This window comes from Gorilla gorilla, chromosome 12 (assembly GCF_029281585.2).
Source record: "Gorilla gorilla gorilla isolate KB3781 chromosome 12, NHGRI_mGorGor1-v2.1_pri, whole genome shotgun sequence".
Taxonomy (NCBI): Eukaryota; Metazoa; Chordata; class Mammalia; order Primates; family Hominidae; genus Gorilla; species Gorilla gorilla.
This window is the reverse complement of record NC_073236.2, coordinates 688673-711987: the sequence shown is the minus strand read 5'-3', so window position 1 is coordinate 711987 and position 23315 is coordinate 688673. Positions and strand designations below refer to the sequence as shown.

General features: G+C 39.0%; 1 protein-coding gene across 1 annotated transcript in view; it reads left to right on the top strand.

Moving 5' to 3' along the window:
• The first annotated feature begins 14716 nt into the window (after positions 1-14716).
• LOC129530544 (histone-lysine N-methyltransferase 2C-like) overlaps positions 14717-23315 on the top strand; it is a 43635-nt gene continuing 35036 nt past the window's right edge. The window contains exons 1-4 of the mRNA XM_063696137.1: positions 14717-14763; positions 16809-16854; positions 17630-17749; positions 20519-20635. Coding sequence (XP_063552207.1) covers positions 14717-14763; positions 16809-16854; positions 17630-17749; positions 20519-20635 — 330 coding nt within the window. The remainder of the gene's footprint in view (positions 14764-16808; positions 16855-17629; positions 17750-20518; positions 20636-23315) is intronic.

Below are 23315 nucleotides of genomic sequence, written 5' to 3'. Positions count from 1 at the left end.
TCAACTCAGTCAAGCCTTCAGATAATGTCAACCCCAGGCATCTTTTTGTTGTTGTTGAGACAGGGTCTCACTCTGTCACCCAGGCTGGAGTGCAGTGCTGCAATCATAGCTCACTGCAGCCTTGACCTCCGAGGCTCAAGTGATCCTCCCACATCAGCCTCCTGAGTATCTGGGACCACCAGCACACACCACCATGCCTGGCTAACTTTTTTATTTCTTATAGAGACGGGATGATATGGTTGGGGTCTGTGTACCCACCTAAATCTCAGGTTCAATTATAATCCCCAATGTTAGAGGTGGGGCCTGGTGGGAGGTGACTGGATCACAGGAATGGATCTTTCATGAATGATTTAGCATCACCCTTTTGGTGCTGTGCTCATTAGAGTTCTCACCGTATCTAATTGTTTAAAAGTGTGTGGCACCTCCCCCCTCTCTCTCTTGCTCCTGCTTTGGCCATGTAAGGCGTGCCTGCTTCCCCTTCACCTTCCACCATGATTGAAAGTTTCCTGTGGTTGCCCCAGAAGCCGAGCAGATGCCAGCATTATGCTCCCTGAACAGCCTGTGGAACTGTGAGACAATTAAACCTCTTTTCTTTATAAATTCTCCAGTCTCATGTATTTATAGCAGTGTGAGAACTGACTAATACATAGGGTCTCACTGTGTTGCCCAGGCTGGTCTCAAACTCCTGGGCTCAAGTAATCCTCCTGGCTTTGCTTCGCAGAGTGTAGAGATTACAGGCATGAGCTACTGAACCTGCCCCTTTCCCCCCAACAACATCTTGATTGCAACCTCCTGGGAGACTCTGAGTCAGAAGTATCCAGTTAAGATGTTACTGACTTTCTGAACCACAGAAACTGTGAGATAATAAACATCTATTGTTCCTTTAAGCCTTAAGTTTGGGGTTTTTTTTTTACACCAATATATAACTAATGTCCCTAAGATTGGATGCAAAATTGTGTTATATACACATGAGAGTGTTCTTCTGGGAAAAGAGCCCATATACTTCAAAAGATTCTCAAAGGCCAAGACCCAAAAAGATTAAGAAACATTGCATCAGACAATAAATTGTCAATGAGCAAGGTCCTGTCCTTTTAGACTTGGTTTTGAAATCACCCATCCCACAAATATATGATACCACTTAACTAGTTTTTCAAGATATTTTTTGTTCACAGATGCTCCCACTTTTTCTTTGTGCTCAAGTCCTAGATAAACCTGGCTAGGGGCAGGAGGTATGATTCAGGAGTTAGTGAGCTGGGAGGGCTCACTGTGCCTGGGAAAGCCAGCTTCTCATTCAATTTTTGGAATATGCCTTGGCTCAGAAACCTACCTCTCTAGGCACAGGATCCAACTTACATGTTCTAGATGCGTGACTGAGCATGTGAAAGTGTCAGAGGGATCAACCTCACCATTTTACATCTACTTTTCCAGTTGTGGCCCCTACAATCATCAAAGCCCATTCAGCACCATGCTCCTCCAAATTCTGCATGTGACTCAGCCACACTAGTATCTTTCTTCATCTATAAGATAGCAAACTCACAGGAGACCCTAGAGATCAAATAATACTGTGAAAGCCACCAAATGAATATTTTAAAATTTTATCTCATTTCTGTCAAGGTGAGATATCAATCTAAAAACAGGATAAATCTTTGTAAGTACAAGAACATTAAAAAGAACATTAAGTTTGGGTTAAAAATGCAAAACTGCATATGCAGGAAAATTACGTTTAAAAAAAAAAAATCCTACACCTACAAAAACAACCAAACAAAACATTGATGATACTGGGCTGAATCACTGAATGGTGAGAATGTGAGTGATTTTCTCCTCTCCTATTTTTCTCAATACCTTTTCTCTATTACCTCCTTTTTTAAACAAGCAAGTATATATTGTTCTAAACTGAAGATAAATGATCATGAGTAGCACTTTCCCAGGCACTGTCCTAGTTGCTCTGCATACATCATCTCATTTAATCCTCACAACAGTGAATGGGGTCGATTTCATTACAGCCACATTTACCAGACAAGGAAATGGTTTTCAAGGTTAAGTAACCTTCTCATGACACAGAATGTGACTAAGAGTTTTCTTATTCCGTGGCAACAGCCCTCTGAGGTAAATACTCCTAGTGACCTCACTTTACGGATGCAGAACCTGAGGCAAGGAGTTAGGGAGTAAATGAAGCTGGCTGAAGACACTTGCACTGGCCAGGCACAGTGGCTCATGCCTGTAATCCCAGCACTTTGTGCTGGCCAACATGATGAATCCCCAGCTCTACTAAAAATACAAAAATTAGCTGGGTGTGGTGGCACACACCTGTAGTCCCAGCTACTCAGGAGGCTGAGGCAGGAGAATCGCTTGAACCCGGGAGCTGGAGCTTGCAGTGAGCCGAGATTGTGCCACTGCACTCCAGCCTGGTGAAAGAGTGAGACTACGTCTCAAAAAAAAACAAAAACCAAAAAAAAAAAACTAAGCATCAGTCAATAAATCAGACAAAGAACAAGTTAAATTCAAAGAAAGAAAAAGGAAAAACATAAGAAACAAATGAAATACAAAAGAAACACACAATAGAATCAGCCAAGCTAAAACTTGTGGTTTTTTTGGTTTTCAGATAGGGTCTCATTCTGTTGCCCAGGCTGGAGTGCAGTGGCTCAATCACAGCTTAGTACAGCCTCCCCCTTACAGGCTCAAGCGATCCTCCCACCTTTGCCTCTCAAAGTGCTGGGATTACAGGTATGAGCCACCATGCCCTACTAAAACCTGGTTCTTTAAAAATACATTATAAAATTCACAGACCTTTAGCAAGATTTGTCAAGAAAAAACATTCAAAAAACAATCTTGCACAGGAGGACTGTACTACAGATAGAAAGACTCTGAAAGGAAGTCATAACTTGCAGGCCAAGAACGATGGCTCGCACCTGTAATCCCAGCACTTTGGGAGACCGAAGTGGAAGGAATGCTCAAATTCAGGAGTTTGAGACCAGCCTGGGCAATATGGCAAAACCCCGTCTCTACCAAAAATACAAAAATTAGCTGGGCATGGTGGCACGTGCCTGTGGTCCCAGCTACTTGGTAGGCTGAATCAAGATGGTGGCTTGAGCCTGGGAGGTGGAGGCTGCAGTGAGCCATGATTGCACCACTGTACTCCAGCCTGGGCAACAGAGTGAGACCCTGTCTCAAATAAACAAATTCATAATGTAAAATTATGAATACCTTTATGCCAACAGACTTTAAAGCATAGATGAAAAATCTTTTTTTTCTTTATTTTTGAGACAAGGTCTCATTCTGTCACTCAGGCTGGAGTGCAGTGGCACAATCACAGCTCACTGCAGTCTCGACCTTCCAGGCTCAAATGATCCTCCCACCTCAGCATTCCAAGTAGCTCACACTACAGGCACCCACCACAACGCCAAGCTAATTTTAATTTTTTTGTAGAGATGGAGTCTCACTATATTGCCCAGGCTGGTCTTGAACTACTGTAGTCAAGTGGTCCTCCCACCTGAGCCTCCCAAAGTGCTGGGATTACAAGCATAATCCACCATACTTGGTGAGATATGAATTTCTAGGGAAAAAAAATCAAAATTGACTCAAAAAGTAGAAAAGAAACTTACATAGATTAACTATATTGAATCAGTAATGAAAAAACTTCCCATAAAGAAATTTCCAGGCCCAAGTGCCTTCACCAAAAAGTTCCATGAAACATACAAGAGAAACAAACCAACCAACCAAACAAACAAAAAAAAAAACTGCCACCAACACAAACAAATAAAAAAAGAAGACTCCCCAGTTCATTTTACAAGGTTAAAATAAAAATAACCTTGATTCAAAACCCAGCAAGGCAAGTGCAAGAAAAAATATTTACAGGCCATCATTATTCAACATGGATCAGCAATTATTTTTAAGATGTACTGGCCAGGTGTGGTGGTCATGCCTATAATCCTAGTATTTTGGGAGGCCCGAGTGAGAGGATGGCCAGAGCTCAGGAGTTTGAGACCAGCCTGGGCAACAAGGCAAAATCCCGTCTTTATAAAAAATACAAAAATTGGGCCGGGCGCGGTGGCTCACGCCTGTAATCCCAGCACTTTGGGAGGCCGAGGCGTGCGGATCACGAGGTCAAGAGATCAAGACCATCCTGGCTAACATGGTGAAACTCCGTCTCTACTAAAAATACAAAAAATTAGCCGGGCGTGGTGGCGGGCGCCTATAGTCCCAGCTACTCGGGAGGCTGAGGCAGGAGAATGGCGTGAACCTGGGAGGCGGAGCTTGCAGTGAGCGGAGACTGCACCACTGCACTCCCGCCTGGGTGACAAAGCGAGACTCCGTCTCAAAAAAAAAAAAAAATATATATATATATATATATATATATATATATATATATATATATATATATATATATAAATTAGCTGGGCATGGCAGCACACCTATAGACCCATCTGTTTGGGAGGCTGAGGTGGGAGGATCACTTGAGCCTAGCAGGTTGAGAATGCAGTGATCCCTGATCATGCCACTGTGCTCCAGCCTGGGCAACAGAGTGAGACCCTGTCTCAAAACAACAACAGAAAGATATGCTGACCGCCTGTGATGCTGGCCAGGATGGCGTATGCATGCTACGGCCTGTCATTTCCACTGATCACAATTTGAAACTCTGGACAAAATATAAATAGCAATGACCCAAGTACTCTGAAAAGTAACCAGCAGACAGGTTGGGAAACGTCAAAACCTGAAGAAATGTCTGGATGGCGGTGGTGAGAGATCATATTCTGGGTCATAAAACAAACCCTAAAGTTAAACAATTAAAATTCAGTGAATTATTTTCTCTGATGACAGAATTAAACTAGGAATCTAGAACATTTCTAGAACATCCCCAAATATGAGAAGTTAAATGGCGTACTTCTAAATGGCCCATAGGTCAAAGAGAATATCTTAAGACAAACTGGAAAACAGTTTGAACTTAATAAATATGACATCATCTTATCAAAATATGTGCTTACAGGGCAATTTATAGCACTAAATTATGAGAAATGAAGCATCAAATCAATAATGTAAGCATTTACTTTAAGTAAAAAAAGAACCAAATAAACTCAAATCAGGCATAAGAAAAACAGAGTAAATCAGTAATATTTAAACAAAGACAGTAAAGGAAAAAAATTCAACGAAATCCAAAGTTGGTTCTTTGCAGGGGTGGTGGGAGGTGGAAATCAATCAAATGAGGAAGCATCTAGCAGACTGACAAAGGAAGAAGAGAAAACACAAATTGCCAATACCAGAAATGAAAGGAATATTATTCCAAATCCTGTAGACACTAGAAGGCTATAATGGATACTACAAAAACAAAACAAACAACTATCTGCTTCTAAATTCTACAAATTAGGTGAAATAGATCAATTCCTTGAAAGACAGACTACCAAAACTCAAGAAGAAACAGATAGCTTGAATACCCCTGTATTTATTAAAGAAACAGAAGTGGCACAGCACTTTGGAAGACAATTTGGCAGGTTCTGATAAAGTCAAACGTACATGGACCATGTGACTCGGCAATCCTACCCTTAGGCATTTGCACAAGTGAAATGAAAACCTATGCTCAGACAAAAAGCACTTTGTGAATTCCAATCCACTTATAATTTACAAAAAAGTGAAAATAGTCCATATTCCTCCAATGACAAACCAATAAGCAAACCATGTAGTATTTACACAATGGATTACTATTTGGCAATAAAAAGGAATAACTGTTGATACAGTACATGAAAGTAGCCAGACTCAAAAGGCTACATCCTGAATGATTCCATTTGTATAAAATTCTGAAAAAAAAGCAATGCTAGAGGAACACAGATCAGTGATTGCCAGAAGTTTACAATGGAAGGTTTTACTATAAAAGACAAGGTAATTTTTGGAGTGATCATATAATTTTGTAATCTACCAAAAACAAACATAATAAATGGGCAGATAAGTAAAGTTCATGGATTGGAAAGTTCAGTATTGCAAAAGTCTCCCAAAAATGACCTATCAATTTAATCCCAGTGGAAATTCCAATCAGTTTTGTGAAGGCTGCTAAGTCAACTCTAAAATGGCCAAGAATAGACAAGATCACCGGAGAGGAAGCAGGGAGGTGGACACAAATATCTTCTGATTGATGAGTGAAATCAGTAGAAGGCCAGCAAAAATACAAGTAAGCCAGAATTTCTAAAGCACCATAAAAGAACACTAGTTAGTAGTGCATATGGGTATCTCCCAAATTTGTTGTAAGCATAGGCCTTTAAAAAAATATTAGAAACTGATATTTAAAGAGATATAAACTCATATTAAGCTTTTAAAAAATTCTAAGCAAGGGCCTCACCTAATTTCATAAAAGGTTGTGTAGAACCAACCATTGCTGCAAACGATGTGCTGCCCTGAGATGTGAGGATCCCAGTGGTCCCTCTGGGTCAACAGCAGCTACCACGGCTGAGCCCAAACTCTGATACATTATCTATCTACAATCTTTATTTTTAACAATTTATATCAATGCTACCCCTAAGGCACAGAGAAGCAGAAATGTTTATGTGGCCTCCTGCCAAAAACAATCACTTGCACTTATTTCTAGTACTCCAGAAGACAGTAATAGAAGTTTTTCAATTTAGAAAAACATTTACAGCAAAGAAAAAAATCTCTGTAAACTTCCTGCTTAACCAATCTAGTGAATTGTGATGAGCCATATAAATTCATTTAGCCACCTTATGAAAGACTTAATCCAAAGTCACTTCTAACTTCTAGAAGAGCTAATGTATTATAATCACAGTTGTGAAAGACTCAAAGGCCAGAAATGTCAAGGTGTGGTCTATATCCTAAGTCCAGAAAAAAAACAAAAAGCAACATGTACAGGCCAAATGATTGCCAATTTCTTCTGCCTACATCATCTTTCTTCACTATAGCCTGAAATTACATTTCATGTTTGACAATTCTCAGCAAGGAGACAAAACAAGCTTATGAGTAAAATAATAGAAAGCAGAGCCACAGAGAGGATGAGAGGCAGGAGTCATCTCCCAAGTCCAAGTTCCACTTCTATATTATTAGACAGGGCCTCAGTGTCTTTGAACTGCAAGGAATTAATATTGATTGTAGCATGAGTAAAACCTATCTTCTACTCATCATGAAAAGTCACAGTCGTTTTGTTTAAAGACTCCAGAATTATTATAGGCAGAAACAAGAAGGTTACACACCTATTTGGTGAAACGAGGAATCAGGAATGAGCATTCCCAAGAGAATACAATTACAAAAGTAAAATCACCTAGAGTTTTTGGGCTGCTTAAAAAACCCAGAAAGAAGTGCCAAATGAGAAAATAATCAAATTTGGTGGAAAAACTCACTTGAAGGTATCATGGTCAGCTGGGTTTCCACCCCTTTGTTGCACTTCAAATCCTGTGTATTCCACAAAGACTTGCTCCTTTCTAAAGGCTATGGTTCACGTTCAACAGAATAGCAGCAACCACCATGAGCCTGAGGGCTGGCTAGTCTTTAGTATTCTGCCTTATTCAAAGAAATGATCATTTCCCTCATTCCTAAAGATCTCCCAGGTCCATTACAAAAAAAGGAGCAGCAGCCAGGCCCAGTGGCTCACACCTGTAATCCCAGCACTTTGAGAGGCCAAGGGGGGAGGATCACCTGAGGTCGAGAGTTCAAGACCAGCCTGGCCAATATGATGAAACTAAAAATACAAAAATCAGCCGGGTGTGGTGGTGTGTGCCTGTAATCCCAGCTACTTTGGAGCTGGGTAACTGGCAGAGGTTGAACAATTTGCAGGTCTCAGAAGACAGGAAAATGTGGGAAAGTTTGAAATTCCAAGAGACTTGTTGAATGGCTTTGACCAAAATGCTGATAATGATATGGACAATGAAATCCATGCTGAGGCAGTCTCTGATGGAGATGAGGAACTTGCTGGGAACTGGAGCAAAGGTGACTCTTGTCACCTTTGATAAGATGGTGGTTGAGGAGAGGTCTTGGCAAGCGGTGATGTGTGAATGTAGTGAGGGGCCTGAAAACGGAACTCAGAGAGGACACTGGGTTTTAGAGGCTCAAACTACAGAAAGTCCGCTGCGTTCGAGGCCTGCTTCCACCAAAATCTAGCAGTGTGGCCTCAAGCAAACCATTTCACTTCTCTTGGCCTCAGTTTCTACATCTGCAAAATGGGATTTATAATCCTACCCCAGCCCACAGAATTCAGAGTTATATGAGAAGGCTAGAAGAGCTCACCTACCAAGGGACTCTTTTAATGGCAAGGTGGGGAAACTGAGGCACCGAGAGGGCTAGGGCTCTGCTAGCTGTCACCCAGAGTCTGATGGACCTGCGATGAGAAACCAGAACTCCTGCCCCTAGTTCCCCCGGCTTTCCTCAGGCTGGGGAGTGAGTGCGGTGAATAGAAAGGGCAAGCCCTCCTGCTGTTTCTCTCTGGACAGGGGCGGGATGCTGGGTGAAGGATGAAAGGAAGAGGCTGGAGAAGGGAGAAAAGCTCCAGCTCACACTAAGTCTGAAATTTTTTAAAATGCGGACTCCGTGGCCCCTCCCTTACCCGCCCCATTCCTCTCTGAAGTCCTGGTTGTGAAGGGCCAAGTCCCAAAGTCTGCTGCTCCGCCTCTCTGTGTGCAGAGCCACGGGGCCTTCACAGGCTGCAGTGGGTCCCGAGCCCCCAGGGCTGTGCCCACTGGTCCTGACCAAGATCGCGGCTGCCGAGGTCAGTCCAGCGCCAAGGGCACAGGGCCAGGGCAGGCAGGGCAGGCAGGGCAGGGCTACCCGAAGCGCATAGAGGCTGCTGGTGTCAACGGGACGTCTTCTGGGGCGCCTGGCATCCCTAGGAGTGGAAGCCGCTGATGAAGTCAAAGCTGCCTCCTCCTTCAGGAAGACTTTGCTCCCATAGCTGGCGAACAGGAAGCGGAGCAGCGCCAGGAGGATCTACGGGCGCTGCTGAGGGCTTCTTTGCAGGGACAGTGCAGCAGGCAGTGAGGGACAAGACTGCACGGCAGCCCCCCATGGCCAGGGGAAGTTCAGAACTGTAGTCGCCCGCTGCCCGGCGATTCTCCATCCCTGTATCGGTACAGGGGCATTTGGACGCTCTGGGGAAGTCGCGGTCTGGGGATATTGGGTCCAGCTTTCGGGTAGAAGCAGGTGATAAATGCAGTCAGGCCAGCCCGGAGCGTCAGCCACACTGCGGTGCCCACGATGCCCAGGGTGAGCGCCACGAGGCGCAGGAAATTGGCTAGGGTGGGAGCTCACTGGTAGGCGGCCCTGGAAGTCAAAGATCTGCTGCTCCAGCGCTGCCACCAGTTGCAGGCAGCAGAAGGCGAGGAGCGTGTGGCACCCGCCTACTCGCCCATCGCGGACCTCTTTATCCAACCTTCAATAATTATTCTTTTTATTATATTCAATGATTATCTACTTTTCATAGAGAGCAGCTGTCAGTCCAATAACACACTTAACAAATGATATACCTAGTCCTTAAGGTTAACAAACACATGAAGACCAGCCCAACCCTGAAAATCAGTTTGCAAACCTTCGCTATGTCTGATGCCATTCCTAAAAATTTTTAGGGACAAGTTTTGTTTGTGGTAAACAACATAAGGTGGGGTGTGTGCTGAGCCCAAAGCTGACCGATTGCTCACAATTACTCATAACTACCCATTGACTTGATTTTATCAAACTTCAGACAGTCTTGTCTCCTCTCCTCAGGCCCCTGGACCTTGGCTCACCATCTAAGACTGAACAAGCACTAAAGGACAGACCAGCCCGCTAACAGCTCACTCCAAAAATGAGCGGGACTCCCAGAGAAACTATTTTTATTGGAGCATCCTGGTTTTGCCACCTGCTCACCCCGCTGCCTGTCCTTCTCTCCAAGGAGGCTTCTGCCAGCCCTGCTTGTCCTTCCCTAGAAAAGGAAAGCCTTTTCCTGTTTGATCCTGAGACACCTGTAGATCGAGTTTGGAATATTCTCCCTATTGCAATAGTATTTTTGAATAAGTTTTATTTTTCCCTACCTCTGGTTGATTTTTAATTAATACCAGTAAGCTTGGATGAAACCCTGCACACCTTAGGGGTGTGTGTGTGTGTGTGTGTGTGTGTGTGTGTGTGTGTGTGTGTATGTATGTACTTTAGCATTACCATGAATGTAATAACAGTAAAATCAAATAAACACAGATGGATAAGCAATATATTGGACTAGTATGAAAACGGCATTGGCAGCAGTGATATGATTTTTTTCAAAATGGTATGCTTTTTGAAGTGTAATCTTATTTTAACCTAAAATCTTACTATCAGAAAATGCAGTGTACATTAAAATGTTCTGAACTGCTTTTATTCATATATTAAATGGTTGTACTCAAATATCTACAAATTTGTTTTTCACTTATGTAATTGTCTTATAGAATGTTCAAAAGTCATGCAGAATGTGAGACAATTTTCTATTGAATACGATTGCTTTATCATTGCAAGACATCAAACATCCCTGTTTCCCGCCAAATAAATGTACAATAGCAATAAATGTAAAGATGTGTTTTGTAAAAAAGATATATTTTTGAGTTACAAAACAAGGATTTTAAAACTTGAATTGTTACAGTGAATATGTCTTAATACAGGCCAGAGTCATTTAGGTAAAAAATTACCTCACATCTATTCTTTGCAGTATCACTTAAAGGTGTTTATTTAGCGGCAAAGATTTTTTTTTGTGCCTAGAGGCAGATATTTTGCCCCATGGCTATTTACGGTATGAAACTGTATTTAAATGAGTGTACATATATAAAAGCTGCCATTCTGGCTGTAAACTATTGCAGGTTATCAAGATTAAAAAATAAACAAATAAAAATATTTCTGTTTTTCTATGAAATGTCTTTACTCGAGTCCAAATGTAGAGATATAAAATGCTTGAAATTCATAAAACCAAGTGTTTCACATATTTCAGTTGTGATGGCCTTTGTCCTACTTTTGTTAGTGAAGCAGGCAGACTGCATTTTTTCCCTCTCATACACCTTCAAATGGTGGAAGAAAAATTTGATAAAACTTCTAGGGCATTATCTGATGAAACACATTAAACACTAAAGGAGAAATACAACTTCATTGTTTATAAAAGATGTATAAGAAGGAAACCTGCATACATATATCTATCAGTTTTGTATTTTCAAGAAATATTTGCCTTAAAATGAACTTCATTAGAATATGTTTTCTCCCACAGAGCCAAGGAAAGTAAGTTAGACACAGGATCTGGAAGTCTACCTGTGTGATGTAATTACATTGAAAACATTCCACAAATAACGCAGAAATGTATCATTGTGACCCAAAATATTCTCTAAATTTTCTCAAAGCAATGTGGCCACATCTATTATCTTTTACTATGACTAGTCATCATTCCATGCATTTGAACATTACCTCACCCATTTGCAGCCTCCTATCTCTGCAATTAATTATGGCTAACATTCTCAGCAGTCCAAACATCTTGCAAGTGACAGCTTGAAAAATCCTACCAGAATGATGTTCACTCTGCCACCTGACTAGCTTGTCTTCCATCTAGACATTGCAGTATGTAGAAGAGTGCTTTTAGTATTATAAATTTGATCCAACACGTGTTCAATTAGATGAAATCTTAAATATTGCACTACATGTGAATTGGGAAAATGTTAATTTGGTTCTGTAGTTTTAAGTTTATTCTCAGAGGCAGATGAAGACATATTACATCACCGAGTTCAAGAAATAAAGTAAATAGAAGAAAAAAGGTGTTATTTTAATTTGGTTATGTTTATATTTGAAGTTTGCTTTTCCAGATTTAGGAGAACCTACTAAATACACTGAAAAAAATGTGGTAGCCCTGGGTTAAATATCATACCTTAATTTTTGTTTATTAATCCCAGGGTAGAGTAGCAAAATATGCTCTCTTATATAATATAAAAATGATATGGGGAAAAGAAGTAAAAAATTAACTTAGAGACACCATTAATTAATTTCTTTTATAAATGAAACACTAGATAGTTTCTATTTGTTTTGACAAATAGAGAATATATTTAGAATCAATGTTTTATTTCTTGGAAAGTGGAGTAAAAAATTTAAATGTAGTATTCAGATTGTATTATAACTAAGCACTACAGATCACATACATTTGTCTTTTCTTTGTATTAGACATTATTTAATGGTAAGCATCCTTTCAAGGGCTATTTTATATAAGTAGTAAGGTATCTGGAATTTCTGAAATAATAAAAGTGACCTAAATCACTGTGTTTGGTAAATTCACAATATCCAAATAGCAGGAGGGGAGTGCTAGAGGTAGGGAGGGGAATTCTCATGTTCTCATTATTCCCAAACAGATTCTTAAAGTCTTCTCACTGGACACATGGATGCACCTCTGTAATACCCAATGTCTTAGCCACAACTGTCTGCACTTTTTAATGAGATACATTTCAACATTATTCCTTGTCACCTCAATATCAGATACTTTCTCATGTAATCTTTTACTTCTGAGGAGTTGAATTATTGATCCGTAAACTGAATCCATAGCTATGTATCTGTGGATGTTTTTAAATTATGTGAAAATTTTGTATATGCATTTTTCAGGGGAAAGTATCAGATCACCCACCTGGTGATTGTAACAAAAACAATCACTCCTGCTGATATTTAAGTCTTAATTAATTCAGAAAAATTTGCACACACCTTAAGGTCAGATAGTATTTTGTACCCTACATATAAAAACTCCTTTTTTTTTTTTTTTTTTTGAGATGGAGTCTCACTCTGTTGCCCAGGTTGGAGTGCACTGGCATGATCTCTGCTCACTGCAAACTCCGCCTCCCATAACACTAATGATCACTGATCACAGATCACTGTAATGAATATAATAATAAGGAAATATTTTAAAAATTGTGAAGATTACCAAAGTGTGAAACCAAGACACAAAGTGAGCACAGGCTGTTTGTTAAATGGCACCAATAGACTTGCTTCACCAGGGTTGTCACAAACATCTCATTTGTAAATAAAAGAAAAAATGTTCCTATCTGTGAAGCACAATAAAGAGAAGTGCAATAAAATATGTTTGTATTAATTTGGTTAACTTTATTCCAACTTAATGTAAATTAGTTTTAAAACAGTTTATAAAATTCTAAAATGAACCTGGCAAATTTAGAGCAATAATAAAATGATTTAAATTAGAAAAGTCTTTTTTAAAAAGGATAAATAACAAATGTCTCATTGGAATTATTAAAGTTGTTTCAAGTTCAGCTCTGAGGTTCTTAGAAACTAAAGTAAAAAGGTATGACCAGTTTCTGAAGTCAAGATAAAATCATACAATCTTTAACTTAGAAAATTATCTTCTGTGTTGTGTCCTAAGCATAAGCAAATGTAAGGACTTGCCCTGACACTCTGTAAGTAGTTCCACTCCAATACGCCCTGCAGAAATGTTTCCTGGCAAGAACAGCAAGTCAGAAGCCTTTTCAGCATGGCAACGAGGGAGAGAGACCATGCTATTAAAAAAAAAAAAAGATGAGCAGGAACAATAGCGTCTTAGACAAGTGAGAAGTTTCAAAAAAGACATGTATAAGGAGAGCAGTTGCAATTATAAGGAGCAAAATATGGAATGATGAAAAAAGATACTTTAAAGAAAGTTTTCCTCAGTACTTTGCAATGCACTTGCCACCTTCTGAAGAAAGCTGGCTCCTCCTGGAACCTTAGGGTATTTGGACCCATGCTTTGGAATGGGGTGACCATCTGCATCAAGCTAACTTAAATTCAAATTTGTGTGCATAGGATAAGAATAATTGGGTTAAATAAAATTCACTTTTAATCTAAAATGTCATTCATTAGTTTGACCAACTTTCCTTACCACTGGCCACTTGGTCCTTGTCTTGTTTGACAGGGTTGTCAAACAAGGTTTGTTGTTTCCTTCTTTGAAGGAAAGAGTCAGTGTTTCTTCCATTCCCATGCATCCACTTGAGGAATTTTTAATAAAGTGGGCAATGAATGGGCAGCAGAAGAATTTACAGGCCTGCTAATCAAATGCTAAGTAATAAACCCTGGAAATTCTAAACTCGTTTGCATGAAGACCTTGCTTATTTTGTAACTATTATGTATTATCAAACGTATACTTAATTCTTTGAATGTGTTAGTATGTGTTCAAAGTACACCTTAATTTTATATATACATATATTTAAATTACATAAAATAAATAAGCCACTAAAAATTTTTAAACATTTTCTTATATTTCCTTTCAGTATTTTTATGTGCATGCATCTGTACTTGGTAATATTGCTGAATGCATGTTTGCATTGACAAAGCCTCTCCCCTTGCCCAAACTCTAGTCAGGATCCTCTAAGCCTCCTCTCAGCCTCAGCCTTCAGTGTTCATCCTAGTCTGGCCCACATCTCTCAGGTTTAGGAAGAAACTTGCAAAGAATCCCCCACTCTCAGTACTGATCACCTTTGATATCTGATCAAATTTGTTATCTCCCACCACCCTCCAGATGATTTCTGATCAGCCTGGCCTGCCTTCAGTAAGAATCCTGTTCCATCTGTTTAACCCAAATCCCCTTTGCCCCTGATGTTTCCTCTTAGTATCCCCAGTTGAGCCAATTTTTAACCATTAAAAAAATCTTGGAAAAATTAAGTTCAGATAGGTTCCAGAGTGCTTATGTTCATTTCTTGGCTTTCTGAAGACCTGGCATATCCTCTTTAAATTGCCTCAATACAAGAAAATACAAAATGGAAAGAAGTAGACATTAGAAATTGGAAAAATGGAGAAATACAGGAATGAACATAAGTTTCTATTTCAAGTAATTAGGTAAATTGTAAGGTGTTTATATTTAACTTTTTCTCATTAGCTTTAGCCCCTTGAACCTTTGAGAACATGTTATTACTATATTTATCGAATGTCATATTTTTTATTTTAACATAGAATGGTATTTTCACTCAAATCTCTTGAAACATATATTTATAGTCAATAGTTAAATTTTATTTAATATCAATTGTTTCTTTTTATTAGTATTTTCTTAAAAAAATAATATTGGCCCGGCGCAGTGGTTCACACCTGTAATCCCAGCACTTTGGGAGGCTAAGGTGGGCAGATCACTTGAGGTAGGGAGTTGGAGACCAGCCTGAGCAACTTGGAGACAACCTTTCTCTACTAAAAATACAAAAATTAGCCGGGTGTGGTGGTGCATGCCTGTAATCCCAGCTACTCAGGAGGCTTGAGGCAGGAGAATTGCTTGAACCTGGGAGGTAGAGGTTGCAGTGAGCCGAGATCGCACCACCGCACTCTAGCCTGGGTGACAGAGCGAGACTCCATCTCAAAAAAAAAAAAAAGAAAGAAAGAAAATGCCAGACATTTATTGAAGGGCTGGAATGGTATAGTGAAGTGTTCTGAGTCAGTTGGGCTCTGATTGATAAAGAGCTTGGCATGTTTGAAGGACAGCAAGGAAGCCAGAATAGCTGGAGCATAGCAGCAGGGAGACAAGTGCCACAAGCTGAGTTGGGGAAAGGTTTGTCTTTTAAGTGCTCTGAGAAGCAATTGAAGATTTGAAATAGAATAGTGATTTGCTTGATCACATTTGTACTTTTGAAAAGTTCCTCTGGCTGCTGTGGGGAAAGGCTTGAGTAGATGCAGGGTGGGAGAAGCATAACCAGCAGTAGACTCTTGTGGCAGGTTAGGTGAGAGATGGTGGTGGCCACGACTGGGCTGCTAGTAGTGGAAGTGACAAGAAGTAGAAGGATCGGAGACAAAACTTGAAGATAAAAAGTCTTGAATTTGCTGATGATTTGTATTGATGAAGTGTTGGGGGAGAGGACTGAAGGAGCAGAGGAGAGTGACAAGGGACTGGATGCCATTTATAAGGATGGGGAAGACTGGGATGAAACCGGTTAAGGGAGAAATTTTAAACATGGCAAAATTAAGAGGGGTTTTATGTGAGAAAATGGAAATGCTGAGAAGGAAGTTGAAAATCCTGCTAATTTGGAGATCTTTGATTAAAACTAGAAATAAGAATGTGGGAAGCATCAACTTCCAAGATGCCCTCATTGTAGATAACACCATTTAGGATCTAGGCTTAAGCCCTGGGAAACTCCAGGGCTTCGGAAGTCAAATAGAGGAAGAACACGTACAGGAGATGAAGAAAGATTAGCGAGGAAGTCAGTGAAATATCCACAGGTGGGCTGCTGCCAAATCCAGCAGAACAGTATGCCAGATGTTAGGAGCATGAGTAAAATGAGAAAAGAGAAATGGCTTTTGACAACACTTCCCTACTAATAGTAGGGAAGAAGACATAGGTACAGATTCAAGTTGATTTCAAATTATGAAAGTGAGGTAATTGACCTGCAGTGGTTGCTGCTCAGTGAAATCAGCATAGTGATTACCTGAGCTAGGTTAGAGATTTGATGGGTAAGAAAGAACACCTGAGGGTAATCCTGGAGGGGAAAAAAATAAAGTGTTTGCTGGAGAGAATGAGTTGGATTGCTGGACTTCAATGTGTGTGGGTTGAGTTTGTGACTTAAAAATGAAACCAGTCTATTGCTTGTGTGGCTTTTCCAAAATACTGTTATTCCATTACCTATCTCTTACCCCAAGAGTAGTCACATTCTTATTTCTGGTTATTTTAATTCCTGGTATTTGTATGTGATTAATGAGATAGTACTTGTTAATTTGATGATATTCTAGAAACCTGGTAAGTACTATGTACCTTGTCTTAAGTTTTGGTTACTTGATTGGTAAAATTATGCATGCACCATTGAATTACCTAATTCAAAATATATTCTTTTATTGTTTGACATTTGTCTTGTTTTTCTTTAAAATGTTATCTTTGTGGAGTAAACATTTTTCTTTATGCTGTTTAGCATCTTCAGATTAGTTCAGGGTATTGCTGAATGTGGCTGTTTGGAAGTAAAATGCTTTAGTTTTAGTTATATAGATTTTAATAAGATAATACTTTCTATATAATTTATCAGGTACTTTAGGCATTTTAATTTGCAAATTTAGGACAATTTGCTTTAACGTTTCTTCACTTTTGTCCATTGGATGTAATTTCCATAAAGTATTCATTTCTCTAAGTAAAAACCGAAACCAAACCGACAACTAATGGTCACTGAAGAAAGAGTGATTAAATGCTAAGGTTATAATGGTATTTGCATTTGAATGTTACCAGCTCTCTACAGTGTAAAGTTTATGCATTTATCGATTGCTTATGTTTCTCATTGCATTCTTTGGCCTACTGGTTTTGGTTGTTTATAGCTATAGAATATAGAATTCCTTATGGTTATCCATTTCTCCTTTTAAGTAGAGTGATAGTTGTTAGAAGAAAAATAACCCCCCAATACTTTCTTCTAGTGTTAATTCTTAAAGTGTGATTGACTTTTATTTACTTTTTGGTGCTGTAATTGCAGTTCATGAGTCAATGTTGATATCATATAAACCTTAATTTTTAAAGTTTCATTGTAGTGATGTCTCTGTAGCAGCAAACATTTAAGTTATTTAAGTTATACTTAAATGTTTAAATCACTGTTAGTGATTAGCTTATTTTGCCTTCCTTGAAGCAATTTGTCCTAAATTTCCATACATTTGCATTTGTTTTTGCTGTTCTAAAATTCCTTAGTTGCTGGCTTTGACCTTTTATGTTGCTGAGTTTTACACATCTATTTTCTCAACTGCCATATCCTAGGAGGCTTGGAGTACCCATAATACAGTGAGCCCACCTTCCTGGTCCCCAGACATTTCAGAAGGTCGGGAAATTTTTAAACCCAGGCAACTTCCTGGCAGTGCCATTTGGAGCATCAAAGTGGTAAATAAAATTGCATTTACATTCATATATCATTTCTGTCTGATTTGTTTTGCCCTACTGGGTGTTAAGAATGAAATCTTTCTTTTCTAGATTGAGCTTCCAGAAACACTATTTAAATCTAAAAATTTTAATGTAAAGAAATAATATGCTTGCATTTAAAAATCAAGTATACATTTTTAATACCTCTTTTTATGGTTAATTCCTTTTGTTGTGATTACTACTGGTTTTATGAGGGAGAAGTCCTTGACATGTAGACCAAAAGGTAATTAAGGACCTTTTCATTCATGATATCATAAAACTTTGTTGCTTAGAAAAAGCAGAAGAAAAAACTCCATTAATTTATTATGTTCTCATGGAGAAGAAATACCAAAATTGTGGCAGATTTCATTGTCTGTTTAATACCTTAAAATGACAAGGCTTTTTCCCCCATGACATTGGTTGATGGCTCTGCCAGTCCTTGAAGTGAGTTAAGTAGTGTGATGCATTTTGAAGAGAAAAAAATTAATTTGAAAAAGTATTAACTCAAAAGTTAAAATACTTCATTGACTGGAGATGACAGTTTTTCTTCATATTCTATATTTAATATTCTGGAATATGGCTGTTTAATTCAGACTAATCAAGGATTTTAAGGAATTCTAGATTATACTTTATTTTCTTTCATGACTGGAAGAACTATTTTTTTTAACCTCCCTACCTCACCCTGATATCATCCAAGATATTGAGGTATAAATATACCTCATTTGACAGTTTGATAATATAGACCACCAATTTGTACTTACTTTTTTTCTGGGTCAACATTTCATGTTTGAGAAAATAAATTGAGAGACTACTGTAGTCTTGATTTTTAATCGCTGACTTAATTTTTCAAAAATCTTTTATACCAATTTAATAACAAAACAAACTCGGCCGGGTGCAGTGGCTCACGCCTGTAATCCCAGCACTTTGAGAGGCTGAGGGGGCAGATCACTGGAGGTCAGGAGTTCGAGGCCAACCTGGCCAACGTGGTGAAACCCCGTCTCTACTAAAAATAGAAAGAGATTTAGCCATGCGTGGTGGCATGAGCCTGTAATCTCAGCTGCTAGGGAGGCTGAGGCAGGAGAATAGCTTGAACCCAGGAGACGGAGGTTGCAATGAGCCAAGATCACACCATTGCACTCCAGCCTGGGCAAAGAAGCGAGACTCCATCTCAAAAACAAACAAACAAACAAACAAAAAACCCAAAAAACTAACCTGACCCCATCCATCTCTTGTGCAAAGAAGCTGATGCACTTCTCAAAAGGGATCTCAAGGAGAGCAGGGTAAGAGAAGACAGGAGTGGCAGTTTGAAGCTGGGAGCTGGCTGTATTTATTACATCCAAAGGGAAAAAAGCCATTCCTCCCATTCCTTTTGTTCATGTGTTTCTATTTTATGCTTACAGTATCACCATCAATTTTTGACTTGGAAACCATTCTGCTAAATAGGGAATAAGTTCATTTCAAACTATGATAGGGACATCAGTTGAAGATATGACATATTATTTAACTTATGGTGAGGGAAACACCTAAGTATTTTCCTGAGCATCTGGATAATTTTAAATATACATAATTCATCTACTTAGGTAGGTGCCAGGTTTTTTCAAGGAGTAATTAATTAGTACAAACAAGGGTGAGGGGGCAGGGAACACCATACTCTGGTACTTAATGTCTGAAATTATCAGGGAATTTAACACATTTTCCAATAGGTTTATTTCTTGTGTAAGAAGTCAGATAAATTATTTCCATTTCAAGTATTTATTATTCAGATTATTTAAAGCAAAGCTTTCACAAAGCCTTTTGTCAGCTTTCCTGTAATCCTCAAATAATTTTTCCTGGCTGGACGCTTTGGCTTACTCCTGTAACCCTGGCACTTTGGGAGGCAGAAGCAGGAGGATCACTTAAGCCCAAGAGTTCTAGGCTGCAGTGAGCTGTGATCACACCACTGCACTCCAACCTGAGTAACGAAGAAAGTTCTTGTCTCAAAAATAAAAGTAATAACAATAATAATAAATTTTCCTCTAAATACAATGGTGAATGAGGTAGAAATGTTGAGTTCATAAGAGAACTGTTGAATAGTGAAGGAAACTGACTTAATTTTAGTGACAGGAAGAATACTGTTACACACTAGCAAAAATGAACTTTCATGCTGATGTAGCAGTACAGAATATGCTTCCAACCCAGGGACGCTGGAGCCAGACTTGCTAGCTAAGCGACCTTGGACAAGTTACTTAACCCTTTTATTCCTCAGCACACTCATCTCAAATGAGGATAATAAAACCTACTATATGGGATTGTTGAGAGTATAAAATACTTAGATTAGTACATAGTAAGTACTCAACAGATGTTAGCTATTACTGTAATCACCGCGAGACCAGTTAATGAGAGAGTTCTTCCTTATCCTTACTCTATATTGAATACAATTTGTTGCACTTCGAAATATCTGGATAAGGCTATAGTTGTTGTCGTCACCGAGAATGTAGGAGTGGGAAAGAGAAAAATCATGCAAAGGCTTGCTGATAGCATTCACAGTGACAGCCCGAAAGTATGATTCTAAGGTTGTAAGCATTTTATATTTAGATTTTTAAGTTGTGGAGTATACTTTTAAAGATAAAAATAATAAACCAGGTCTCTTAATACTTATCTAAAGAAGTGTTTGTATAACATTTAATAAAATGTTTTATCTCAGTGGCATTTGGATTTAAAAATTATTTTGGGCTGTCACAGAATGTTGACTTTTCCTAATCTATTACATAGGGCCGTGGGTCTGGATTTCCAGGAAAGCGGAGACCTCGAGGTGCAGGACTGTCGGGGCGAGGTGGCCGAGGCAGGTCAAAGCTGAAAAGTGGAATCGGAGCTGTTGTATTGCCTGGGGTGAGGCTTGCTTCATGTATATTTTCTCTAATCTAAATGTCAGTTAATGATGAAAATCTCATAGCAAGTTATTTTGAACTTAAGAGTCATATAAATAGGTCAAAATGTTTATTTTACTGTCCTACTTTGCTTTTTTTTGAGCCTCTGGTTACGTTTTCTTGTATATTTACTTTCTCATCCTTTCTCTTTTCTTACCTTCCTCTTTGACTCCTTATCTTTCTATGCCAACCCTCTCTAAAAAGTCAGTATGTAATATAGTTGCTCTTTAATTTAAAAATTTTAAGATTGATATTTGCTTACTATCATGTTATGAGGCTTTATTTATATGTGTATTACAAATATATTTGCTAACTACTAGCAAATATTTTATGTAATAACTTTGCTATTTATTAAAATCCTGTTTTTAAAATTCTGAAATGTCATTTTAAGTATAGGAGACAGGTGAAATTGTTCAAGTTTACTACTAAACCAGGAATAAGGAAGCTTAGATTCTCGTCCTTTTTTCAAAAAGAAAAATTTTCAAACCAGGCTTATTGAGGTATAGTTGATATAAGCTATATTTGACATGTACAATTCCATAAGCTTTGATATATACATATACACCCTTGAAAACGACACCACAATCATGATACTGAATATATTCATCTCCCAACGTTTCTTCATGTCCCTCTGTAATTTTCTGCATTCCCCATGCCATCCGTCCTTGTCCCCAAGATTAGTTTGCATTTTCTAGAGTTGTATATAAGTGGAATCATACAGAACTGTATGCTTTTTGGACTGATTTATTTCAGCACAATTATTTGGAGATTCATCTATGCTGTTGTACTTGTTAACAGTGTACTCCCTTTTCTTGCTGAGTATTAATAAAACTGTGGATGCACCACAGTTGTAGACCTGTGCACTTTTTTTCTTCTTCTTTTTTTTTTTTTTTTTCTGAGACAGGTTCTCTTTCTAATTCCTGGCTGGAGTGCAGTGGTGCGATCATAGCTAACTCCAGCTTTGACCTCCCACCTCTGTCTCCCAAGCAGCTGGGACCATAGCTGTGTGCCAACACACCCAACTACTTTTTAAAAATTTTTAATAGAGACAGCACCTCACTATGTTGTCCAGGCTGGTCTCGAACTTCTGAGCTCAAGCAATTTTCCCACCTTGGCTTCCCAAAATGCTGGGATTACAGGCGTGAGTCACCATGCCCCAGCCTGTAGTCTTACATTCTTGTAATGTCTTCATCTGGTTTTGGTATCAGCATAACTCCAGCTTCATAGAATGAATCAGAAAGTATATTCTCATCTTCAGTTTTCTGGAAAAGTTGTGTAGTAGTGGAAATGTATCTTCTTATATTATACATGAATTTATTAGTGAAAGCATCTTGGCCTGAAATTTTCTTTGTGGGGGGTTTTTGTTGTGTTTTCTCTTTTTTTTTTCTTTCTTTTGAGATGGAGTTTCACTCTTGTTGCCCAGGCTGGAGTGCAATGGCACAATCTCAGCTCATGCAACCACTGCCTCCCAGGTTCAAGTGATTTCCCTGCCTCAGCCCCCTGGTTCACCATGTTGGCCAGGCTGGTCTCGAACTCCTGACCTCAGGTGATCCACCTGCCTTGACCTCCCAAAGTGTTGGGATTACAGGCGTGACCCACCATGCCCAGGCTGGAGTGCAGTGGCGTGATCTCTGCTCACTACAGACTCCACCTCCCAGGTTCAAGCAATTCTCCTGCCTCAGCCTTCTGAGTAGCTGGGATTACTGGCATGCACCAACATGCCTAGCTAATTTTTGTGTTTTGGGTAGAGATGGGGTTTCGCCATGTTGGCCAGGCTGGTCTCGAACTCCTGACCTCAGGTGATCCATCTCCCAAAGTGCTGGGATTACTGGATGAGCCACCGGTGCCCAGCCTGTGGGACAGTTTTTAACAACAAATTGTATTTCTTTAATAGGTACCTATTTAGGTTATCTGTCTCTCCTTGCATAAATTTGCACCTTTCAAGAAATTTGTTCATTTTGTCTATCTTGACAAATTAAAGGAATGGAGTTGATCATAATGTTTCTTATTATTTTAATACCTGTAGAATCTGTAGTGATTTCACCTTCCTCATTCTTGATACTAATAATTTGTATCTTGTCTTATTTTTTTCCTGATCAGTCTGGCTAGAGATTTATCAATCTTATTGATCTTCTTGAGTCAGCCTTTGTTTTCATGGACTTTTCTCTGTTTTCTTTCCTCTTTCTGTTTTATTGATTTATATTCTCATCTTTATTTTTTCCTATCTTCTCACTTTGAGTTTAATTTGATCTTCTTTTTTTGTTTACTCTTACATGTCCCTGCTTGGAAGGGACACTTGTGAAGTTTAGGTCAGAGCTTTCTATTCTCCTTGGCTTATATCTGTGGTCTAGGAAAATGAAATTTCTATCACCTTCTGGATAAATCACACTATTATCTATGCAGGCAACAATAGCACATATTTTCTCAAAGATTACCTTTGCCCTCAAGTTAGGTTTTATTTTTCTAGCAGTCTAAAGGTCATGAAATAAATTATAAAATAAAAACAGTGGGTCTTCAAGCTAGATGATACTGTTTTCTTTCTTGCGTGGACAATTATTTTAAAATATTTTGGTTTTTCTGCGCTTATTATTTAAATATGACTCCCCACCCCCACTTGAATCTAGGGACATTGCAGTTTTCTA